This window comes from Athene cunicularia, assembly GCF_003259725.1.
Source record: "Athene cunicularia isolate RWA chromosome 13 unlocalized genomic scaffold, athCun1 chr13_part1, whole genome shotgun sequence".
NCBI classification, from domain to species: Eukaryota; Metazoa; Chordata; class Aves; order Strigiformes; family Strigidae; genus Athene; species Athene cunicularia.
In genome coordinates this window covers 6,793,396-6,812,500 of record NW_020799117.1, presented here as the reverse complement: position 1 = coordinate 6,812,500, position 19,105 = coordinate 6,793,396, and the positions used below count along the sequence as shown (strand labels likewise).

Below are 19,105 nucleotides of genomic sequence, written 5' to 3'. Positions count from 1 at the left end.
GGGGGGGGGGGGGGGGGGAAAAACTTCACCTTAACCCGAACATTGATTTCCCACATTGAGAACTACCCCTGTATTTGTTCAAGCCCCACTGCAATTTAAAGGGGATACATTAGTACTTACTGAGGGTTGGGGGGAAAGGAGGAGGGGAGGGGGAAGGGGACAAAGAGCACCGAAGCTACCCACAGACTGCCCATGCTCTAGCCAGTGTGACAAGGGACACCCACTGAAGAGTTCATGTCCCCTTCCCTTGGTCCAGCCCTGAACAACACCCCCAGAGCTGGGATGCTCTTTCTTTGTCAAGAAACAACCACACCCCCACCCCCAAAGCTCCAGCACAATATTTGGTCTCCCTGCACTACCATCTCTCCTTGCTGCCTCCCTCTCTTTTCTCTGCTTTTTCAGGACAGGGACCACCTTTTCATCCTCTGCCTGTACAGCACCGAGCACCCTGGGGCATATTGGCGGCAGCTGGGGTTTCTGGGGGCTCCCCCAACACAAACAACAACAACCTTCAAAGTGTCTCTCCGCACGCAGCTGCTCTGAGGGCAGATTCAGGTTTCCCCCACCCCCTTCTCCCCATCCCTCCTTGCAACACCCACCTGGCAGCTAGTTAAAAAACAATCTTTGGGTTTTTCAGGTGTGTTGGAGGGATTTACCTGACATATTCTGCACACACCACCCCCCCACACACACACTCTCGGAGTTGAGGTCCTGGTTTCATGGCAATACTAGTTAATCTAACAGTAAAAAGCTCTGCAATTATTTGGCTCTAAGGCTTGGGCCCTTGCCCAGCTCTGACATACACACACACAAGTTCACTTCTCCAGCAAGGGAGCGGGCGATGCCTCCCCTCTTCCTCCTCCTCCAGTCCGTCACGGAAGGGCTGGCTCTTCAGCAAGGCAGTTCCACCTCCTGCAACTTTCTCCCTTGCTGCTCTCAACCTGTGCTGCCGGAGTTTCAGCCAGCAAAATCCCTTCTCGCAGGAAATTCTCTGAGCCCTCTCCTCTGATTTCCAAGCACCATGGACCCCCGGCAGCCAGCGAGGTGCTGCTGCGGGAGAGGATTTTCATCGGTGAGCGCAGAGAAGCAGTAAACTTCAGGAGAGGTCTCCCTCCTGTTGCAACAGGTAAGGCACGCTGCTCGCTGGTGTGGGAACTTGAAATGACTCAGGGAGCAGTCTGTACGGCATGGATGGAGAAAGGCATGGAGGATGCAGAGATTTAGTCATGAAACTGCTTTTGCATGTGAGTAACTTTTGCTGGAAACAGCCTTATCCTAAAGATAGGGATTCAGGATGCAAAGGGAGAACATTTCATCTTTTCCTTCCTTCTGTCAGCCCTAGCGGGAGAAGGGGTATGGAAGGAGCCAGGAAAACTTCAGCAGTGTCTGCACAAAGTTTGCATCTGGTCTTAGCTGGGAAAGTTTAGCACGCTGCAGCCGGTGCAAGCAGGTGGGCTCCAGGTAGCAAGCGTGGAAGCCATACTGCCGAGCAAGGCAGGTGAGGAGGGACTGAACAGAGAAGCACTCCAGGTGTCTGCACGGGGCAGGATTTCTGCAGGGAGCGTGCTTGTGCTGGAGTAAATGGATGTACTGCTGCGGGAGCAGGGATGGCGTCCGGCTGGAGGCTCAGTTGTTGGCTATATGCAACCTCACTAGCTGGGGTGAGGTGGTACCACTCCAAGCTCTGTCTCCGTGTTCCCCATTAAACCACTTCCACTGTCACCTCAAACTCTGCCTTGGGGATCCCTGAGAGTAGGCACGGTGCTGGCGTTTCCCAGCCCTGCCTCCCTGTACAGCCAGGCAAGATCTCCTCACCTGCCCTGGTCCCGCTCCGCGGCCAGCAGCAGAGCCGGGGAGCTGAAGCGAGAGCCACCATCCCCACCTCGCATGGGAGCACGCGTGCAAACGTGTGTGTGTTTGCATCAGGGCAACTTTGGTCGCTGTCAGGTGCCTGATGGCAAAGTAAGATGAAATCCCAGATCAAATCCAGTCCCAGTTCCGGGCGTGCAGGAATTATTTCCCGTGTATGTGTGCGGGGCTGAGGAAAAGAGGTGGAAGTACAGAGTGGGAGTCCGTTTGGATCAAACAGGGCCCTTCCAAACAGCAGTTATCAGCTAATCAGCCTCCTGGGGGAATTAAAGGCAGACTTGGTGGAGTGCTGCACTCCAGAGGGGCAAAGATCAGTTGTCACACGGCAGGGGTTGTTTTGGACAAAACTCTTGAAAAAGCTCCTGCTGACTTGGGTTTGCGGCTGCAAAGGGCTGAGAATTTCCAGGACACATGGGAACTCGGGTGTGCGGCGGCTAGAGCAGGGCAGTGACCGAGAGGCTCCCGTTCCGCCCCGGGTGCCCTGCATCCCCGCAGGACGGCACGGAGCCCATTTCATCCTCTGCTCTGGCACTCGCGGGGCCAAAGAGCAGGCACGGGATGCACAGGGAGCTGCCACGGCTCTCCAGGCTGTCAGCTAGAGAGACCTAGGAGGTTATCAGAGCCTCGGGACTGAAAACAAACAGTCTGTATCGGGCTGCTGAGGAAGGCTGGGCTGGCTCGGTATTCGAGGAGGCTAAAATCACCGGCTTGGTATTGTGCGCCCTTATCACCTCCTAATATGCAGCACACCTCATCTTATCAGGAACAGTTCAGGGACATCCGCCTGTCTGATAAGTGGTTGGGGTTCCTGAGGGACTGAGCAGGCAAGAGGTTTCTAACCCAGCCAGGGGCTTCAGTCTCTCCACTTCTCCCCATCTGTGCTCTAAGGTACTCTGTAACGCTGCAAGACTAAGCCCAACCACCCTGCCTGCAGAGCAGAGAGCGCAGCAGGACCTGCTCCTCTCCTGAGCCTTTTCCTTCGCTGCAGCTCGCACCGTGAGTGTATTTCATCAAAACCTAATGCTCTCAAAAACCAGAGCGTCTCCCAGCCCTCCAAACAAATAAGCATCATTCGCGTATGAAGAGAGAGTTCAAAGGAGGCGTAACACCTGGAATCAAACATCTGTTAGAAACTAATGCATTTTGCATCCTACGCTCCTGCCAACTGCTCCAAGGCAAGTCCTGGAGGATCGTTCCAGCTACCTCCATGCTACAGAAATGGCATTCCCTGCTCCACGCACCTCGCTTTTGTTTTTTTGCCACGTGTGGAGTATGCGAGTGCAGCTGCACCTCCAGCAGCAGTGGGCTTTCTTCTGTATCATGCGCAAGCATAAGAGGATTAAATACCTTCAGCCTTTTTTTTTTTTTTTTTTTTTAAAACTGGGTTGGCAACACCGATGCTCCATTGTCTATTAGCAAGCTGATTTGCTGAGCAAGCAATTTTTCCTCTCAACCACGCTTCTTCCTTGGCAATGGGGCAGGTACTGGTTATTAGCAAAGAAACTTTCTTTCCTAAGTCTTGGAAGAAGGAGCTCCAGGGAGGGGCAGGCTGCGAGGGCTGTTAGGAAGGTTTGTAGCTCAGAAATGAACAAGCAGCAGGTTTGAAACAAACCAAAGGAAGTTTGCTGGTTTTTTTTGTTGGTTTTTTGGTTGTTGTTTTTTTTTTTTTTCCACACAGAGGGCATAATTAAATTCTGGAACACATTGCCATGGGATATTGCAGAGGCCAAAAGTGTGCTTGGCTTCAAACAAGGCTTCGATCCATTTGGGATGGATTGCTCCAGTGGAGGTTATTAGACACAACTGTGTACTTGCACTGATGCTGGAAAGTGGAAGAAGGAGCATGTTCCTTATTTCTTATGCCTCTCCACTAAGCAATCAAAACTGGCCATTTTGAGAGAGAGATTATAGAGATGGCCAAGTGTGGCTATTTTGATGTTCTTATGTTGTGGGACTGATTGTACTGACCAGGTTGTATCTTGGATAGATGCTGTGACTCAGGCAGCCTGGGAGAGACTGGTTATGCCATGAATAGATACTCCATGTTGCTCAGGTTGACAGAGACATTGTGTACCCAGCCTGGTATCTGGTTGTCACAGGTGCTGCAAGCAGCGTCTGTGCACAGCTGCCTGCTCCACAGAGGTGTTGCAATGACGAGAGCTTTCAGAAACGTGTTTCCAGCAGACAGTCCAGAGTGGGAGGTAGCAACTCGTGCTGGGACCTTAAGGAGAGCTGACAAGGGCATGCTGTGGTAATGAGGCCAGCCTGGGCAAACATGCCTGTCGCGGGGGTTAATCTTTTCTCCAGTGAAACCCTGAGCTCCCCAGAGGAGGGGCTGGCTTTGCATCTGCTTGTATGGCACTGTGGATACAGCAGAGGAGGTGGGCTGCTGTGGGCAGTTTCCTGAGGGCAGGCAGGTCTGGGAGCTGAAGGTTTTCTGTCAGTTTGCAGGTATCTCTTTGCATTCAATAAATGTTTGCTGCAGGGAATTTCTGTGGCACAGCTACCCGCATCCTGGCCAGCCATCCTTTTACGAGGGAGGATCATGCCCTGATCATCTCATTCATTCACTGTCCTCTGTGTCCTTACACTGCCTCCGAACATGGGAGAGGGATGGGAAGGAGCGTTGCAAGGCAAACAGATGGCAACGGAGTGAAAGAGGCTGCAGGTAGAGCGGAAAGCTGCTCTCCGTGCTCACCTTCAGGCACCAGAAGGGAAAGACCGGCAGGGTGCTGGGCAGGGGAATGAGAATATCTTCATATCAGTGCAGGGACAGGTCTGGGGGTGAATGAGAATTGGCTGATAGGAGAGAGAAAAAGGTGAGGGAGGAGGCACGAGGGCCAGCGCTTGTGTGCAGGCCAGAGAGAAGTCGAGTGGTCCATGTCCTGCTGAGCACCGGGGCTCCTCACCTGCGTCTGGCAGGGCATGTGGTTCCTCACCCAGCTCTTCATGCCTAGATGCTCTTGGACTCCTTCCTAACAAATTTTACTGATGACAGGATAACATGTATGTTCCCCACAAGAAATCACAGAGAGGGCATCAGAGGACTACCAGCACTCAGGTGATGTAGCCAGTGTCCTCGCAGCAAACACCCAGGTTGAGTTAAGGTGTGGACGAGGACTCACGGGCTCAAACAGCTCAGGGTTAGAGCCCCTTCAAACGCCGGGCAGAGCTGCTCCTCTCTCCAGGCCGAGGTGGGAGCTGAGCCCAGCCTGGACTCACAGCTCTGGTGGGTCAGATGGGAGTTGTGTGCTGGGATCCCAGAAAGGATCTCACAGGCTTTTCAGAACCTAAATAAACAGCTGTTTTGAGAGCAGCAGAATTCATGAAGCTTGGTTGCCTGGGGCGCTCTCTCTTGTGTGGATTCTCTGATGTCTAATAATCGGGTTGGGCTCATATTAGAGCCTTTTCTTCCAACTGGGAGTCCTAATTTGGATTTCTCTCCTCTCTCCTGCTGCTTTTCACAAGCTTGTGCAAACTTAACTCCTTTCAAGTCTTTACCTATCTGGTTAAATTTGGCTGAAACTGGCCAGTGGATCCAAAAGGTAGCAGGGAGGACTGACAACGCGGTCCCACGCACCAGCTTCCCTCAGAGGTTTGCAGACGGGGGAATGGTTATCAGTGCAAGATAATTTGCATCCTAAGCAGGAGGAAAATGTGAAGGGCTCAGTATGAGTTTTGGCAGGAGGAAGCAATCAAGAAAGAGCCCAGGATCCCTTGTGGACTGATGGTCGCCGCATGCCTGCTGAGCCACCTAGTTTGTAGTGACTGAGGTATGTGTCCCTTGGCACTAATACCCTCCATGGGAGCTGAATCCTGGAGAGCGGTGCACAGTCCCAGCAGCAGCAGAGTTGGGGCACGCTCACATGAGTACCTGGCACGCTGCAGCTGGCTCTTGTGTCAACATGTCAACATGTTTGGGCTGCTGCACTGCGGTGCCCAGCACCTGGGCCCCTCGCACGCTGCCTGGTGAGCGGCTCCCACTGAGCCCCCTTCCCACCCAGGGCTGTTTCTTTTCACAGGCAACAGGTACCCCGTTCCCATCAGAGCCACCAGTGGGATCTGCTGTTTCCTCCCTGTCTCCTGGCTGTTTTAGCTGTTGTCCTTGGCCAAGGAGATAGTCAACCACCCCCCAACACATCCCTGGTTATCTGTGCAATGGCAGCTTCTGGAACACAGGCAGGATTTACCCCCCTACCAATACCTGGGGAGGAGAGGAAGCAATCCGTGAGGAGGGAAAAAGAGCTGATCTTTTCAGGGGGGAGCGGAGAAAAGGAGTTAGGAATAATGCATAAGGATGCTTCCCCTGCCCTTGGCACAAGCAAGTCAACCTCCCTGATGTCACACTTTCTCTGGGACAAGAGCCAGCAGCAAGACAGTTGGTGCTGCAAGGTTCCCTCACCCCCCAGGCCTCCTGCAGTGACCCCAGACCCCTACTGAGGGCTCGACAGCTCTGGAGCTGTGTGATCAGCTCTTTCTCTAAAATGATGTTGCAATGCCAAGACAGATAAAGATCAGTGACCCTTTTAACTCTATGAGGAGTTCAAGCCTGTTCAAGTTCTGTGCCTAACAGACAAGCTTCTGGAAGCTTACAACAATGACAGAGAAACCTCAGCTATGTGACATATGTGAGCCAGGCATAGGTGCTGGCAGCAGTACAAAATCAGGCTCTCCCTGGGTGCTTCACAGAGTGTTAGACGGAAACACACACACTGCAGGTGGAAAGGTGACAAGAGAAAGCCTTCTCCTTCACGTACACGGTGGTGTCTTGCTTATGGACAGAGGATGGCTTGGAGGCAAAGAGATGTAGCGCCTGTTTGCCCCGGTGGAGGAGTGAACCAGGGCGGCAGGTAGAGCAGCGGGGCACAGTCAGAGCCATGATGATGGGGCAATGGGTGAGATGGCTGAGGGGGAAGGGGATGGATGAGCGGCTGGCTGGAGGAGGCCACAGTAAGATGTCATGGAGGAAGGTGCGTGGAGAGCCAGCCTGGATCTGAGCATCCAACTTGTGAACAGCTGTCACAGCAACAAAGGTGGCAAAAGCATTCAGCTGTATGGGGGAAGGAGGGAGAGGACATCAGAGTAGCTAAACACTTCCCAGCCACCCTTCCCATGTGGAACACCATCCCGCTCTCTCCTTCCCTGCACAACCTACCCATGTCTTGCACATCTGCCGTCACAGCATCCCACCACGCTCTTGTTGTCAGCCCTGAACAGTGGTCCTAGCAGGACCCCTTGCAGGTCCGCTGGCTGCAGCAGACTAAACCCAGAGAAGGCAGTGCTGCCTCAGAATGAAGCATTTTTTACCAACCCCTGCAGCAGAGTAGCCTGGCTAGAGAAAAAGGGTGTCCCAGCACTGTGCCTGGTGTACCAGCCGGGGCCCAGATTGCCCCACACGAGTCAAGGACTCACAGGCTTCCCTCAAATGCCTTCACAAGACTCTCTGTTCCTCCAACACCCCTTAGAGACTGCTGGTCCGAGCTCCCGGGGTACCCAGACTCCCCAGGGTTGAAGCACCTGCCTGGCCCAGCTGGCAGATGACGGGAGGCGCATCTCCGTGCTGCTGGTAGGGCTGTATCAATTCTGCTCAGGGACCTGCGTGTAACCCCCCTGCCATGCTGAGCAGTCCAAGCAAGAGTCGCTGCTCACACACCAGCATGACACTAATCCCATGGTTTTCCATGGCTCTGCAGCTGAGAAGCCCCCGGTACAGCCCACCCTGCCAGCACACAGCCCCTTTACCACCGGGAATGGAGTTGAACCCTGAAACTGTTACAGCGCAGGGGGTGGGCGCTGCCCATGGGCCACCCGCTCCACGACATGAGCAGCGTTTCACAGGTCACTCTGAGCAAGGGCAGACCTCGGTTGTAAAAGGCACCAGGTTTTAAACGATCAGCCGCCTTGCTCCAGGCTGTTTAGCAATCTGGAAACAATTTCCAAAGGTCTATCCAAGCCATTCAGAGACTGAAAAGTTGAGAGGGGGAAATAACAGCCCAACTGCACCCTGGTGGAATCTGCAAGTCCAGAAAAAAAGCTTTATCCACACTAACACAGCCGCCAAGCAGGCTGGTGCAAAACACAGTTCTGCAAACATCAGCCCTAAGAAAACCATCCACGGGCACTGGAAAACCCTGAGGTACCTTGAGGAAGAAAACACCATATCTTCAGGGGCTCTTTTCATTAGTTTCCTGTCTTTGTGTAGTACCTCCAGGATGTATTTCTTCTGCTTTGCTGCAAAACCAAGCAGAGAGTGCCCAGCGGAATCCAGGAGCAGGATCTCCAAGGACAGTGCCAGCTGCTAGCCCAACTTCAACATCCCATTCAGAAAAACACTGACGAGATCATGGGAACAGCTCTGTGCCATGGCTTGGGAAGGGATGGGTTTTTCAAAGTCCAAGAAAACAGTTCAAAAAATACCCATCTCCCCCACAGAATTCAAACCCTACAGGCCCAGCTTTGTGAGCAACTGGCAGGGAACTCACCAAAACTGAACAAGGCACCAAATGGAAAAGGATCTAATTCCCATCAGCATTGCTGCGGCAGAGAAAAGGACAAACATTAACCAAGCATCCCAGCCCCCACGCAGGGTGTACACAGGTTATTTCCGTGCTGGGAATCAAAATATCTACAGACGTGGCTCAGCACCTGTACGAGAAGTGTACTTTTTAATCTCTGAGTTTCTGGTTGATCCTATTTGTCAGGCGGCTGTAAAGATATTGCCCCAACTGTAGCCAAACCCATTCTGCTCAGCTACTACCCACGCCAGGAGAAGACAGAGTGCCAACTCCTATTCACTTTCCCAAAGCCTGTACCCACCATCTTCTCTGATTTACTTCCTCTTCTCTCTGTCTCTGTTCCTCAATGACCATTGAAATTCAGACCCACCATTAAACTGCCCCATCATTGATTATTTGAGCAACCAAGCAGATCTCCCTTCTCCCTCACAGCTCTTAGTGCTTGTAGCCTCCAACAAAGATGTTGATGTGCTTGAGGATGGTTTTGATTGATACCTATCCGGGGGGAGGAGGATGTTTCTTGTGGTGAAGAAAAAAAGGGAGAGAGAATGGAGGGGAGGGGCAGGTAAAAGAAAAAGAGAGAAAGAAAGAAAAAGAGAGTTTGGGATGTGTGCTGGGAAAAGAGCAATAAGGGAAGAGTTGTCCTTATTTTCCTATGAAAATGATGATTTTTCTCTAATATTCTGATTTCAAAACTTTGGGCCAAGCCCCCACCACAGGTAGCAAGGAGAATGCTGCTTTTGATGCACTCAGCTCTCATCTTGTTTTGTGTTTTGTGTTTTTTTGCATTTATTGCTTTTACATTCTTCTCTTGAAGGGAATTGAAAGGTGGGGCTGGGGCCACACCTGATTTCTGGCAGGCTGCAGCACTTCTCTGCGATATGGCTGACAGACATAGCAGCCTGCACATCGCAGGAGACCCCTGGGAGGACCCCTGAGGCCACTTCCCAGCCGGCTGGAGTAGCCGTGCCCTGCACCAATCCCCCCAAATTGCCCATCTCCGCAGCCTCCACGCACACACACACACACACTTTGAACCTCAGCGCTGTGTTTGTTCCTTCACTTCAAACCAACAGATTTGGGCATGTCTTTGACAGAGAATCACAATTTGGATGTTAAATTTAGACGCGCGCTTAGGCTCTGATTAGAGATACACCGAGTGTTTACTTGCTCTGAGGGGAGTTTGCATGTACAGGGCTGAGGGTGAAGCCCCTTGAGGCTCTCTGATCCTAGCCTGGTGATTAGGAGAAGAGGCTGAATCACCACATAATGATGCCCTGGTATTTCCCTCAGTCGGGAGCATGTCTTACCTTCCTCACTCCATCCCACCGATGGGTTTTCTCCAACACGTCTGCCTCCCCATGGGCAACCAGCTCCAGGAGGGCATCTGTGCCCAGGGGAGCCATGAAAGCAAGAAACAGAGAGCTTTCAGGAGTAGAAATAACAGATCTCATGAAATGAGGGACCAGAGGCAGGTGAGGGTGTTTAGGTGTTTAATGCTTGGAGCTTATCTGGCAGCCCTGAAGTGGATATGTCCCTTGCCAGGAATCCCATGGATCATGCACAAATTACTGTCAGCACAAGGACATGGGGTAGCACAGCTCAGAAAAACAGCAGAAATATTTCTCCTAATCTACGTGAAAAATCTGTCACAGTCACAGTTGATTTCACCCAGTTTCAACGTGGAGATCCTTGAACTCCATTGCAAGGACCCTTGAGCTTAGCAGTGCTGCCCCTCCCTGACAGACACTTACATCTGGGATTTTAAGGGCTAGTAAATGGATTTTATGCCATTTTCACATTATACGCAACTTTCCCACCCACAGTACAAGAGTCATAGAAAAGTTTGTTACTGACACCTTCCAGAGACTTTCGCTGGGGCTGAGCCAAGGCAGTAGTTAACCAGATTTGGACTCTGCTCAGAGAATTGTGCCCCATTTTTCTGTTAAGCTTCACTATAGCCTCTGGTAATGTCCCAGTCTCACTTCTGGATGGGTTTGCATTGTGAATGTGGTGTAAATGATCCCAGAAGTAGGAGAAAGAGCAGGTGCTGCACAGTTATCTCCTGGGAGATCTGTTATTCTTCACATTGCATTAAAACCATGCTGGAGAAAGAAACAAGACATCCAGTGTGTCATTGTTTCATGGAGCAACTTACTAAAGAAGAAACTTCAGGCTACAAGTAGTAGGTGATGTTTTCCAGTCCCAGGGTAGGAAGTTGCAAGCTCTCCTGGGAGTCCCAGGACACTCAACTGGAATAGGCCAAGTCTTGAAGGACATTACTGTCACCAATCCTCTCCATCTCATTCTTTTACCAAAGGATAAAATAAAATACAACAAACATGGGCTTGTGTGGAACTGCTCAAACAGTGATAGGATCTCCCAGCAATATTGGTACAGAAATTGTCCAAGCAGATGCGAATGCACTAATAAAGGTGATGGAGCAGCACATCTCAGAGCACAGCCAGTTTCTGTCAGGGGACACAACGGGCTCTCTGTGCTAATGTTGGGGTTTTGGACATGGGTCCTGCCACAAAGAGAAGCTGTTAGACTTCAAAAGCTGATAGTGATGCTTCCTAGGAAATTCGCTGTAAGTTTTGGCTGTGTCTGTCAAAGTTTCGGATCATTTCCAGAGGAAATGAGGCTTCTGCCTCATGCCCCATGTGTGTAGTTCCTCTCCATCCCTCATAATAACTGCTGAAGCCATTGACTACTTTCAGTCCCACTTGTAATTGAGAGCAAAGCTCTCAGAAATATGAGGTCATAACAGGTTTTGCAAAATAATTAGCTGGACAGAGGAGTAAAACCCTGCTAATGCCCCCCCAGAGGAAAAAACAGCAATGTATGTGAAGCCCTTTTTAGATGTCAAGAAATCTACAAGCAAGAGTGAGGTTAAGGATGTTCCAAGAGAGATTTAGAAGAAAGTTTGTGTCTTGTTAAATGCCAGAAAACCCACTCCTTGCTCAAGGTTATCCTCCCATATTGAATTGCTGGTGCCCAGGAAGGCATGTGCTCTAGCTCCAGCTTTTCTTGTGGTTGTGGAGTTCATAATGTCTCTGCCTTGTGGCTTCTCTCATGTCTTATAAGAGATGAGTTCACACTGCCATTTCAGTACAATTCAATTAAAAAGTCAATTAGCCCAGATACAAAGTGATCGACTTCATTAATTCTGTTGTTCATGCAACAACACCGGGTTTTGTTGCTGTTGTATTCTGCTGCCTTACTCTACTCTGAATTGTATGTGACTTTTCCTGCTCTGCAGTCCTAGTAGACACACGTCGCGCATGCAGCATGCATACACCTTCTTTCCAGGTTCAGCAGTTGAAAATGTTGGAAGGGAGCAGCTCTAGGCAAGTCCCTACATGCTGCAAAACTCTTAAGCATTGTTAAGTAACAAGCAGAGCTTTTAAGAACATGGTTTTCAACTTCTCAGAAGGAACCACATGCCTTTCTGGATCACCTAGCCCTGTCCTCCAAGATTTTCTTTCATTTGCTGTACATTTGGGACTACACTGTATTTCCTAGAAGTGAAATGATGTCATTAAAAAAAAAAAAAAATTAGTCTGAATTTTGTCAAATCCAAATTGTGTTGACTTCTCTACAAATTCTGATAGTTTCACTTCAGCTTCAGACTCTTTGTTTCAAAAAAGAATGACCACGGCAGGGAGATTGCTGGATGGCTGGCACCTGTTTACCAAGGAAAAAGGGATTTGAAGGGAGTATGAAATTTACAGCTTTGTGTTTGTTGGTAATTAGATATCTCGGTGAGAGAATATGACACATGTTGTTTGTTAGACTCCAATAATTTGTTCTTAGCATTCAACTTATAAATTGAACTAGTTCTGGCTTTTAAAGAGATGAGTCTTGAAAAAGTGTCTGGAAAAACAAGTCTTCCCTGTTTAAATAAGGAATGTGCCAAATGACTGGCAGGTACTTGATATATAATTTAAATTTAAAAGAGGAAGAAACAGTTCTAGATAAAGATCTCCTGGAATATCTAGGGGAAATATATGCACCTATATTTAGCTTATCCCTGGTTTCAACCCCTAAATGCACACAGAGCAGCACGCACTTAGTTTTTGAAAAGAGCAGGCCTTGATCCTTTAACAAGCTCTGCAAAACTCACTAATAAAGTTACATCCCTGTTAATCGCATACATGCTCCCCAGTTCCTTCTTTGATACACCTTGTTCACAGAGATAAATCATGGAGCCGCGGATGTTCAGGAATTGTTACAGAAGGAAGTTGATGGCAGGTGGTCACAGATGGCAGATCTTCCGCGGGAATCCTGACCCTGGGGTTTTGCTGTGAGAAGGGAAGAACCAGAGAGAGATTACTCAATGGCTAAGGGTGACATGGTCAAAGTGTCTTGCTAGAAATCTGCTCTTTCAAGCAACACAGAGGAGGCAGCCAGGGTCAGACCCGCCAATTGGAAGAACTTTGTGGAAACTGAGTCAAAAAGGCCACACTGTAGAGCTGGCCGTTCAGAAGGAATTTGCACAACATAGCAGGACATCTCTGCTGGGGAAGGAGAACGGGTTGCTGTAACAGGGGGAGGGGAGAGAGGGCAGAGGAAAGGGAAGATAAGCCATGGACAGAGACATCAAATCACAGTTTGTTTATCGACTCTTGGAAATACTTTGCAAGAACTTGCGTGAAGAGAGAAATTAAGATGGGAAAAGGAGGATGGAGAAACAAAACTGAAGTGAGGTTTGGATTGGGGGTGGAGAGTTCAAATATACTGTTTGACTAGGGAGAAGGCAGAATGAAGGATGGGAGAGATCATTCGCAGAACAGCAAGTCAGCCTGATCAGAGCATTTTGCATGGCTTTTCACATTTTGCCCTCTATAAGGGCAAAAAATTAAAGAAAGAAAATGAATGGATCTGAGCCAGCATGGGGGTGTGGGAGGACAGGTCTCCCACTGGGACAGAGGGAAGAAGAACTCAGCTAACAACCACACCAGCAAAGGTCGGGGTAGAGAAGCAGGGAGGTGAGGCTGAGCCCATGGGGACTTTTTTCCCTAGCACACTGGCCTTAATGAAAATTATCGGTATTCTTCCTTTGTCACCTGCAGGACCCAAGGAGACACCACACCATGGAAGTCACTATCAGGAGGCACTTCCTGAGTTTTGCTGTTTTCCTCATGCACTGTGTGGTCCGCAAGGCGAGCTGTGAGAAAGGCAATACTTCCCCTCTGCACTTCACCCACTTCTTCTACAATGCCACCATCTATGAGAATTCAGCCCCTAAGACCTATGTGGAGAGCTATGTCAAAATGGGTATTTACAAGACAGACCCCGAGTGGGACATCAGATACAGAATAGCCTCTGGTGACAACAGTGGTCTCTTTAAAACAGAGGAGCATGTGATTGGGGATTTCTGCTTCTTGAGAATAAGAACCAGGAGCAGCAACACAGCACTTTTAAACCGAGAGGTCAAAGACAGTTATATGTTAATAATCAAGGCCACAGAGAGCACCTATGCCTACGAAGCCTGGGCCAAAGTCTTGATCCACATTCTGGACAGAAATGACTTGAAACCTCTCTTTTCACCTCCCTCCTACAAAGTGTCCATCAGAGAAGACACTCCTCTGAAAACAGTGGTCAGCATGCTCAGTGCCACTGACGCTGATGCTGGCCAGAATGCCGAGTTCTACTATGCCCTCAACACCAAGTCCGACCTATTCACCGTTCACCCCACCACGGGAGCAGTTATGACAACAGGTAGGCTGAACAGCACCCATCGAGGCAGGCACCACCTGCAGGTTTTGGCTGTAGACAGAATGAGAAAGATCACAGAGGGGAATGGCTTTGGGAACTTGGCTGATCTCATGATCCAAGTGGAGCCATCTGCCAGGAAACCCCCTTCTATCTCCTCAGTGAAGGTGACACCACCTGACTCAGCCGATGACTTTCTCTATGCAACTCTGTCTGTAGAAAGTGGTGACTCAGAAGGAGGGATAGATTCAGTTGACTTTGTTGATGGAGATCCAGGAAGACATTTCAAAGCCATCAAATCCTACTTTGGGAGCACTGAGTTCATGATTGTGTCAACCAAAGAGATCAACTGGCTACTTTACCCGTTTGGTTTCAACCTCAGTCTGCAAGCCAAAGACAAAGGCAAGCCACCACTGTTCTCTCCTATTAGAGTGATCCATATACCTCCCTCCAAGTATGTCTCTGCCAAGTTTGAGAAAGAAGTGTACCGGGTCCAGCTCAGTGAATTTTCCCCAGTTGGAAGTCAAGTTGTTATGGTGAAGATCACACCAGTCTTCCCAAATCTTAAGTATATTTTGAAACCTACTCCTAACAGCACAAGCTTTAAAATCAATCCTCACACTGGACTGATAACTACAGTCAGAGCAATGGACTTCCATGAGCAGTCTCGTTTTGAGCTTGAAGTTACAACTGCTAACAGTCACACATCCACGACTGTTGTCATTGACATCACTGACTGCAACAATCACGCTCCAAGTTTTAGTCAGTCTTCATACCGTGGGGCCTTTGATGAAAATGTGCCTCCTGGCACCAGTATCTTAACAGTAAGGGCTACAGATGAAGATGAAGGAAACAATGGCTTTGTCACCTACACGATAGCCAACCAGAAGTCAGTTCCCTTTGTCATTGATCCCTATTCTGGCATCATTTCCACCTCCAAGTCAATGGACTATGAGTTGATGCAGAGATGGTATCATCTACGAGTGTGGGCATCCGATTGGGGCTCACCCTTCCGCCATGAAACAGAGGTATACGTCTCCCTCACGCTGAGCAATGTCAATGACAATGCTCCTGTGTTTGAGAAGGCAAGTTGCAGTGGCACAATCCCACGGGACTTTCCTGTTGGGAATCCTGTGGCCACGGTCTCTGCAATTGATAGTGATGAGCTGCAGCATATCAAATATGAAATCAGGTCTGGCAATGAGTTACGGCATTTTGAACTGAATCCCATCTCTGGAGTAATATCCCTTAGAATATCTCTGCGAGATCTTCCTTCTGAACAACCCCTTTTTTACTCTTTGAAAATAACTGCAACAGATGGAGAGAACTACGCGTTGCCAACATCTGTAAATATCACTGTGGTCAACCAAGGTCTCCCCGTCAAAATGCAGTGTGAGGAAACAGGAGTCTTGAAACAACTAACAGAAACTATCATACACTCTATTGAGTCTCAGTCTCAAGGCCATGGGCAGGATGATGAAACATCTCTGAACTTGCACCTTATAAACCATAATGCTCCAAAGTTTGATGACAGCTTTCCACGATCTATTGATATCATAGAGACTGTTCCCATCAACTCAACTATTGCTGACCTGTCAGCTATTGATCCTGATACTGGTTTTAATGGAAAATTGGTCTATGTGATCTCAGATGGAAATGATGACAGTTGCTTTACCATTGACCTAGAACTGGGTCTCCTTCAAGTCCTTTCTCCTCTAGATCATGAACGAACCAGCTTCTACATTCTTAACATTACTGTGTACGACCTTGGCACACCACAGAAATCATCTTGGAAACTCTTGGCTGTGAATGTGTTGGATACCAATGATAACACTCCTAAATTCCCACAAGGTGCCTACTGGGTGGCGATACCAGAACATGTAGCAACAGGGACAACAATAGCTCAAATGAAAGCAGAAGATGCCGATACAGATGACAATGGGAGAATAAAATATTCTCTCCTGACCCCCACTGATAAGTTTGCCATTAACAGTGTCACTGGAGAAGTGACAGTTACGGGTGCCCTGGATAGAGAATTGTGGCCTTGCTATGTGCTGAAAATAGAAGCTAGGGACCAGCCCAAAACAGGCTACCAGCTGTTCTCCCTCACGGATCTCATTGTGACTCTGGAGGATGTAAATGACAACAGCCCGCACTGCCTCCCAGCCCTCAACAGTGTGAAGGTCCCAGAGGACCTGCCCGTGGGAACCATTCTCCTCTTTCTGGAGGCTTTTGACCCAGATGCTGGCTCTGGGGGAGAGGTGAGGTACAGCCTCATTAATGATGAGGAGATGATGTTTCATGTGGATAAGCTGACTGGGGCACTCCGGTTGGAGAAGGAGCTGGACTATGAGAAGAAGGACTCTTACAATCTAACCGTGCAGGTCAGTGACAGCGGAAAGCCTTTCTCTCGCTCTTCTCTCTGCCACCTGGAAGTGAACATCCTTGATGTCAACGAGAACTTGCACCCACCACGCTTTGCCTCCTTTGTCTTCAAAGGCTGGGTGCAGGAGAACAGCCCTGAGGGCACATCAGTGATGACGGTCACAGCAAAAGATATCGATAAGGGGAAAGATGGAGAGGTTCAATACTTCCTCCGAGAGGGCACTGGCCTGTCCATCTTCCGCATTGAAAAGGACACAGGTAATGACAACTTAGTTAATGGTGTACTTTAAAGACTTAAACTATATGCTGTGTTTGGCCTGACTTTTTGACCCAATAGAACATTTCTATATTCTCTCTATTTACAGAGTCCTGTGCGTTCAAATCTTTCTTGCTTGTGCAGGGGTGTACAATGTATATCCCTGTATCTGTGGAGGAGCAAGCAGGGTTTTTCTCCTTAAAGTAATGGAAAATCAATGTCTGTCCTTCCCCAAAATGCCAAGGTCTTACTTTTCACTTGTGCATTAAATTATCCTCAGCACAAGGAAGCCCTCACCTTCCACACAGTCTCACAGCCATACAAGGTTGGTGCCAGAGTTTATACCTGCAGCAAAGATTAGAGTTTATACCTGCAGGAAAGCAGACTAGAGACACAGACTGGTCTGGCATTAAGGACAAAGTGATCTAAGTTCCTTAAATCCCTCACAAGCACATTCTGTCATTCTTCTAGGCACCATCCGAACCATAGGACCGCTCGACCGAGAAGGAACATCTCACTATTGGCTAACAGTGCTAGCTCTTGACCTGGGAACAATTCCTCTGTCTTCTGTGACTGAAATTTATATTGAAGTCACCGATACCAATGACAACCCACCTCAGATGTCCAGACCTGTCTTCTATGCCTCTGTGATTGAGAATTCCCCACGAAACACATCTGTCCTTCAGCTTGATGCCTTTGATCCAGATTCTAGCTCAGAGGGCAAACTGACTTTTCACATCTTAACTGGAAATCCTCAAGGACTCTTCACCATTAACCTCATTACAGGTAAGACTGACCCAACTCAGCATCTGTTTTTGAGGCTTCCAAGTGCCCAAAGGATGTTACATATTCAATATAAACAGCCCACACAGCTGCCTTTGTCACACCTTCCTTCTGCAGCAAAAGTCCCAGCCTCCAAATAGACCGTGTGGGGAAGCTAAGGGTTGAAATCCTCAAGCTGAGGGCTGCCTTTTGCATCCAGATGGCTCTTAGAATGACACAAACGTGCTACTTTCAAAGCCCTAAACAGAACGAAGCAGTTGTTTTTAATCTTCCCCCTTATAAACAACTGCCCTATTGCACAGCCTGAGCCAGGAAACACCCTCTGGAGGTGAGTATCGGTTCCTGAGACAGACCGAGGCAGGATTAATAAAAATGAATCCCACTCCATTTAAAGGCTCCACCCATTCTCCAGTGCTATTAATGTAGTAAGTGTAGTAAGCCTCTTCTGCCATCTTCCTAGACTCTATCTTTCATCTGAGGATTAATTACCAGATCTTTCAGAGCCATCAAAAACCCGCTTATGTTTTGTGTAAACAGCTTCCTCAAACTATCCCGGCAGAGCTGACATTGGGCCAGTCTGGCAAGGAAAGCTGTGCTGAGCCCTTTGCACCATCAGCTCCTGGGAGAAGAGGGAAGGGAGGGCACAGAGCCTGTGTATGGAAGAGGATTAATTGCATGACTTTGATCTCCTGTGGATGATAAAAGCAGTTCACCTACTGCAGCGGGCTCGAAGCCTGCTCTCAGATGAGAAAGGAGATGGATGTATTGAAAAAGGCTAGTGCAGTTCTCAATTACTTGTTACCTGTGGTGTAATGGCTCTCTGGCAGTCCTCTACAGCTGGCTGGGAGGGAGATGTTTAGAAAGAAATTGTTATGCCAAAACACTGATATCCCTCTGGTTGCAAGAGATTCATAGGGTGTCTCCACGTGGCACCATATAGATACACCTGGAGATGTCAGCTAACTGTGACCACTGCTACGCCCAGTTGTAGTTATCTCCACTGTCAGAAGCTTTTTAACCAGGTCAGGGCATTGCTCTGCATCCAGCTTTCCCACATAGTCCAAACAACTATGCACAACTCAGCCCCACGGACAGCTTGCACAAATGCAGGGTTCCATGGAGAGGTGCCTTCAGAGGCCCTATTTTAGAAGACCACTGCCTTTTCGATAGGATGTGGACCAGAAACGGCTGTCAGGACACTGGGCCAGCTCCCCTCACCTGCTGAGCTCCAGCTTGCACCCATGCACCCTGCAGGAAATTCAGCCTTCTCTCTGCTGCGGGCAGCAGGCAAAGCTTTCACCCCAGGGTGAGTGCATCCCTGCAAAGCCATGCTCCAAGGCTGGTGTGTTTTATGGCAAAATAAGCAACACTGGCAAAATCTTAACGTTTGCTAATGAGACGCTTCACCTCTAAGCCAACCCTTTAATTCCCATCTTAGACAAAAAAAAGCTCTCTCGGGTATGAGTCATCTGCTATCCATCTCTCTCTACAGGGAATTTGCATGTGAAGAGTGATAAGTTTGTCAGTCCTGTAAGAAACCCATGAGCTGATCTTATCTCTTGGACAGTTGCTGGAGGTC

At 49.0% G+C, this 19,105-nt stretch overlaps 1 protein-coding gene across 1 annotated transcript in view; it reads left to right on the top strand.

The window, feature by feature from the left end:
* The first annotated feature begins 928 nt into the window (after window positions 1-928).
* The window catches only part of FAT2 (FAT atypical cadherin 2), a 59,622-nt gene continuing 41,445 nt past the window's right edge, over window positions 929-19,105 (top strand). The window contains exons 1-3 of the mRNA XM_026858311.1: window positions 929-1,126; window positions 13,460-16,745; window positions 17,215-17,529. Coding sequence (XP_026714112.1) covers window positions 13,481-16,745; window positions 17,215-17,529 — 3,580 coding nt within the window. The 5' untranslated portion in view covers window positions 929-1,126; window positions 13,460-13,480. The remainder of the gene's footprint in view (window positions 1,127-13,459; window positions 16,746-17,214; window positions 17,530-19,105) is intronic.